Source organism: Gekko japonicus, unplaced genomic scaffold (genome assembly GCF_001447785.1).
Source record: "Gekko japonicus isolate JY-2015 unplaced genomic scaffold, Gekko_japonicus_V1.1 scaffold54, whole genome shotgun sequence".
Classification (NCBI taxonomy): Eukaryota; Metazoa; Chordata; class Lepidosauria; order Squamata; family Gekkonidae; genus Gekko; species Gekko japonicus.
Window position 1 is genome coordinate 1,075,814 of NW_015167058.1, and position 5,971 is coordinate 1,081,784.

Below are 5,971 nucleotides of genomic sequence, written 5' to 3' on the forward strand. Positions count from 1 at the left end.
GAGCGACAGATAGATAGGGGGAAAGGGGGCAAGGCAGAAGATGTCGCCCAGAAGAGGGGGGCGCGGTGGCAGAGTAGGAAGTCTGCTTGGGGAAGGGGCGGTCAGGGCGGAGGGGGCTGGGCCACGCTGCTTTGCCCTCTTCGCACGCCCCACCAGCCGGCTCCCCAGACTGTTGCCCTTCCAGACCTACTGCCCACCCCCTGCCTGCCTCACTGGTGGGGAAAACGCCGTGCCTGACACGATGCCACACCGCCCAGTCGGCAGCTGGCCCCTCTTCTCCCCGCGCCGCTTGTCTCTGGCTGTCTCTGGCAGCCCCCTCCTCGCCTTCCCTCGGCGCGCGGCCCCCGCTTCTTTGCCCCGAGGCCCCACTTCTTTGCCGTGTGATCCGTGCCTCCCCTTAACCACGGGACCTCCACGGAACCTCCACAGGAGCTCCACGGGGGTCTGATCATGCAACCGCGCTTTAATTTTCCCGGGGCAAACAGCCACGCTTCCCCCCCGCATTTTCCTGGCCGTGTGACCGCGGCCTCAGTTACTCTAAGAGTTGTTGTATTGGATACAGTGTTTCATCTGTTAGTGTCACCATGTTAAAAATGATGGGAAGAGGGGAATGGTGCATATGAAAAGTTAGTTTTATACACAAATTGGGTAATCCTCTTCTATCTACAATGTCACTTGCATCAATAAGTGTAACTTGTAAACTAAACATTTGGGTGTGATCTAGTACACTGTGGGCACAGAAGTCATATTTGCAGGGATTCCCTCAAGGCACAGCATAATACATCTTCAGCAACATTATTATGCCACTCACAGTGCAAACTCTGTTTAAGATTGCACTGTCAATCAATCAATCAATCTTTATTGCATTAGTAGTATAAAGCGGTTCGAAAGCGCCATTAATATCAAAATAAGCGCAAGTAGATAAATGGGAACCTACCTTAGATGGTAGGGGGCACCCTCCCCCATCGTGGGGGTCGTTGGAGGGTCGGAGCTCGGCGGACGGCGAAAGCAGCGAGCGGCAAAAATGGCGTCCGGATACATCGGTGGTGAAACCAGACAGCAATGGAGAAGGCAGAGCCGGGACGACGCACAAGCGTGGCGGCGCAGGCGGGGCAGAGCCGTGAGGACAGAGCCATGGCCGCGCCGAGCATGCCATGCAGCAGAAGGGCCAACCAATCCACCGCTGAAAAGATCGCCAGAAAAAGGAGCCAGAAGCCGAAGCTGAAGACGACGGAGCCGACCTGAGAAAAAGAAACCCCCCTCCACTGGGTGCCGGTAGGGATGTCCCCACCCCTAAGAATTGTGGCCATAGGTTAGGGATAAGGAATAACTGTAGCCGCTCAGAGACCCCTTCGGGGGTTGGAGCGGGGTAGCAAGTTGAAGAAATAATAAATAAATAAATAAATAAAGATAAAATTTGAAAAATAATAAAATTGGACTTTTTACAGGAAGTATTAAAATACAAAGTCATAATTAAAATATGACTAATAATTAGAAAAGAAGACCACACAGTCCAGAGACAAATTCCAACAACAAGTGTGGAGAGTGAAGTAGTCTCCAGAGTGGAGCAGTCACAGGTCAGACATACTTTGGTCAGCACGCCTCCATCATCTTTTTATCCTTTATGATGGTGGTACCATATCTTGCCATTTGGAAAGTAATGAATTTGTCCCTGTCTGCCAACAATATGATTTCTCCTGATCTGACATTCCTGGGAAGCTGGATATTATGTTCTGCAAAAATATGTTCAGCCTCATATTTTGGACACTGGAATGTGACGTAGGACAAGCCCTCCATAAACTTTTAATCACAGTAGCAGGCTCTTTTCCTATATGGGATCCCATTAAAATGGCCTTCCAAGACTGCAAGCAGTAAAATATCTAAGAATGCCTTGGTAAAGGCCTTTCTGTACGTACAATTCCTTAAATTGGTAAAGTACGCTGGAAAGGTCAGGGTCAGTTTATAAAGTATAGATATTCTCAAAGCGCCTACTATACCTATATCAGTTTGAGCACTCTGGTATAGCAATCTTTGTTTTATGAGTAGTTGGGCTGCATAGAATCCAAGGGTCCTCATGTATTGTACTGAGAAGCCAAGGATAGCCACTAATCTCAATACAAAATTGTGCCATGAGTTACCCTTCATTTTTCCATAAGGTGTTGCAGTAGAAGGCAGTGGTCGAGGATGGAATGTCCCTGCTTAAATCCAATTTGTTCAGGTGCTAACAAGTTATTTTCGGTTACCCATGTAACCGAACTTCAATAGGAGATGTCTTGCATAAAGCCTTCCTATTACATCCAGCAAGTTTATTGGTCTATAGTTAGCTGGATCGATACGTTTCTTCTTATAAATTGGAACCACAATAGAAGTCCATTCCTGAGGGAACGTACCAGACCTATCAGTATAAGTAAATAGGGTGGCTAAAACAGGTGCACACCAGTCTTGGAAAGCCTTAAGCAAATCGGGGGGATAAAATTTTGACCCAGGGCTTTATTACTCCTAATGATAGAGATTAGGGATTTTATTTCACTGACAGATACAGGGGGCACTCAGGTGAGTTAGTTAATCATCACCAGTAGAAAAAAGATCTATTACTGATAGGCTTGAGCATTTGAGAACTAGATGCTTGAAGATGAATGACCACATCCAGGATCCTCTAACTCTTTCTCACTGTTATTGTAGCTCACCCAGAGATCCCTTTATTGGCCCAAATATCAGCAGAACCTGTTAAGTTACTAGATGCACCCCTTAGGGACAATCAACCTGCCCTGTATAAAGATTGTTTCTGCCCATCCTCAAACTGGACCTTCTGCAGAAGGGCTTTTAAACTGCTATTTAGAGAACCATGATATTGGAACAGCATGCCCTCATCCAGTAGGCCCCACGGAGCCCTCTAATTTGTCTTCAGTGGCTATATACAAAATGGATCAATCTTAGTGGATCCTAAAGAGACTGTGGACAAAATAGAGAAGCTAACCTGACAGAGACCCAGAGTGAGCATTATTTAAAGTGTATCTCATGGAATGTGACTGGATGGCCAAATAAAATCCAGGAACCCACATCCTTACAGTTTATAAGATATTATGATATAATTTTTTATCCAAGAGACCTGGTTAGCATCAAAGTTGACATTAAATGGATTCCTCATTTACACAATCAATGCCGCCACCCCCCAGCTACTAAAGGACGCCCTAGTGGGGGCTGGCATGTTTGATTTCTGCATTAGTGAACTGTGATATAGCATTGCCTTCTCCCTTAAGATCCTTAGCAATGGCTTGTCTTTTAGCTTTTAAAGATCAAGTTATTTTGGCTGTGACTGTATATATTCCTCCTCGTTCCTTGTCTTTTTGTTATCAGAACTGTTAGCTTTACTTTGGAAATTACATCTGTGAACTTGAGGTTAAATATCCCAAAGAAAAAAATAATACTGTTTGGTGACTTCAATGCTTGCATTTGAAATAGTAGCTAAAGGTTAAGGGAAGTACCTATGATAATGGTCTTTATAATGGCATGAGGAATACAAAAGACTCCTTGGTTCACAAACATGGGGAAATATTGTTAGCCGAATTGCTTTATTTGCAGCAATTGGCAATTTCTAAATGGGTCCTTGCCAACTATACCAAGGTCCTGTTCCCACCAAGGGTTACCAGAGAAGTAGTCGAGGCCTTTGTTGTTAAAATAAATGTCTTTTACTTAAGAAAATAAATCTCATACAAACAATACTGATGCACTCACACATTCAATCAAGTTCCTTAGAAATACAGTATTAAAATACGCACGGTTGCATTAGCAGGTGGGGGTGATTATGGGTGATACTTATTTGTCTTCGCAGCTTTGTTGTTCCAATGAAGAATGGATGGGAAGAAATAGAAATCTAGGGAGAATTCACACATGACTAGAACCAGCCAGAACGTGTGGGTCTCTTGACTGCAGATCAAGAGATCAAAGTAGAGGCAAGGGTTTGGGGATAGCAAGTGGGGAAAGCAGACATGGATTGTTGCGGGGGTTGCTAGCTAGGAAGGGCCAGGTGAATGGACCTTACCTTTTATAGTGGATCCATTAGGTGGGAGGTAACTGTTCCAACCTGTGGACCCACCTACCTGTTAGTCCGTCCCAAAACTAATCCTATTGGTTGCCTATAGGAGTGGGAGGTTACCTATCAGGAGTGGCCAATATTGAAATCTAATACCTTACTCAAAGAAGGGCATCTGGGCAGGTGTGAAAACCTTGGTGTCAGGATGCTTCATTGTAGAGTAGATGAAGCTGGCCATTCCATTGTAAACCAAATGCCCATTTGGCAGGAAATACCAATGCAGGAACAAAGCAGTGATGTGTCCTACGTGACCACAAGTGATTCAGCAATGGGGGCTGTCTTTGCTCAAAGCTGTTGTTTCTTACTGCTCACAATAATAGAGGTGTGTGCTTCTTCACCAGGCTGGTAACTGTGTAACTGAAACCTTATTCACGTGTAAGGCTTGTGCAGGCACCTTCTATGTGTGGCATCACAACAGGTGACTTGAAATGTACAGTCTTCTGAGCCTATGTGTGTGTGTGCACAGTTCATTGTGTGTAGCAATAAATATAAGTCCATAAAGCAAAATATCAAGTTCATTCTCTAACAATATTCAGCCAATTGATTCAGCCATAGCTTTGTAATATTAAATGGTAACTTTGAGGGAGATAAGAATGGGGAATTCACTTATAACCAGAAGGGCGTGAGTGTGGTCAGCCATCACTTTTTGATAATGTGGTCACTTTCTGAAAGCAGCCATCAACCACTTATATTCTGCATCTTTGTTTCTGAAGCTCTGTGGGATTGTGGAACACCGATACCTCATATTGAAATTGCAGTTAATATTTGTCTGAAATAGACCTATACACTTCAAAATGAATTACAACAGATTATACTGTCAGTATCGCATTACAGGAAATAGGAGGCTAGTGCATGTCTCCCACATCCCAATCCAGCCCACTGCTTGTAAGTTCCTTGATGAGTGGAAGAGGAGATAATAGCTTGGCAGGCATTACAGAATGCGTTATACCCTAGAGATTTCTCTGTTCAGGCACACTATGCCCATAAGAAACTGGATAGGACTCTTTATTTCTTTAGTAAAACTGTGTTGAAACAATAGCTTCAGTGCTGGAGGGAAAATGAGGAAAAGATGTGCATGCTCAGTGGAATCTTTGGGTTTACTTTTTCCCCTCCTCCCATGCTACACTACTTTTAAAAAACTGCTTGTCATGTACTGAGGGGAGGCCACTTGGGGAGGGGGCACTTGTGGTTGCTCTTTCCAGACTGCAAACATTATATGGTGAATAGTAGACTATATTTCAACAAGAATTTAACAACATACATTTCAGAGCAAAATCAACTTTAGAGTGTGAATGATATGAGTGTATTGATATGATATTGCACAGCCATAGAAATTACATGATTTTGTGTCTTTTTTAAAAGACTGAGGAATTATAGTACGGGTAGAAACAGAATATAAGGTTATATGTCCTAATAAGGTCTGCTTTGGTGCTGCTGATATTCTAAGATGCATTACAGTACGTATTGTCAGTAATATTCCCCAGCCTTACTAGAGAACAAGTTCGATTTGTAGTCCCATTAGAGGTTTTTGGTATTCAGCCCAGCTGCCTTGAGAATACTGAAACTTGACAATTTGCTTTAAAATCTGAATGTAATTACACAGCAACTTTCTGGTTCCATTTATTCATCTGGGAAATGCTACAGATGTAGCTCACATTGAGACTTTGTAAAACAATAAAATGTATCTGTAAAACTATTCTTACCAAGATACCAATAATTAAAAGTACTTGATGTTAATGTTACAGGTACACTGACCCAGAATGAGATGATATTTAAGCGCCTCCACCTAGGCACCGTATCATATGGCACAGACACAATGGATGAAATTCAGAATCATATTATCAGTTCCTACTCTCAGGTATTCGGCATTTGTATCTT

General features: G+C 43.3%; 1 protein-coding gene across 1 annotated transcript in view; it reads left to right on the plus strand.

The window, feature by feature from the left end:
• Positions 1-5,971, plus strand: part of ATP9B (ATPase, class II, type 9B) — a 247,304-nt gene that overhangs the window by 203,754 nt on the left and 37,579 nt on the right. The window contains exon 14 of the mRNA XM_015412490.1: positions 5,839-5,951. Coding sequence (XP_015267976.1) covers positions 5,839-5,951 — 113 coding nt within the window. The remainder of the gene's footprint in view (positions 1-5,838; positions 5,952-5,971) is intronic.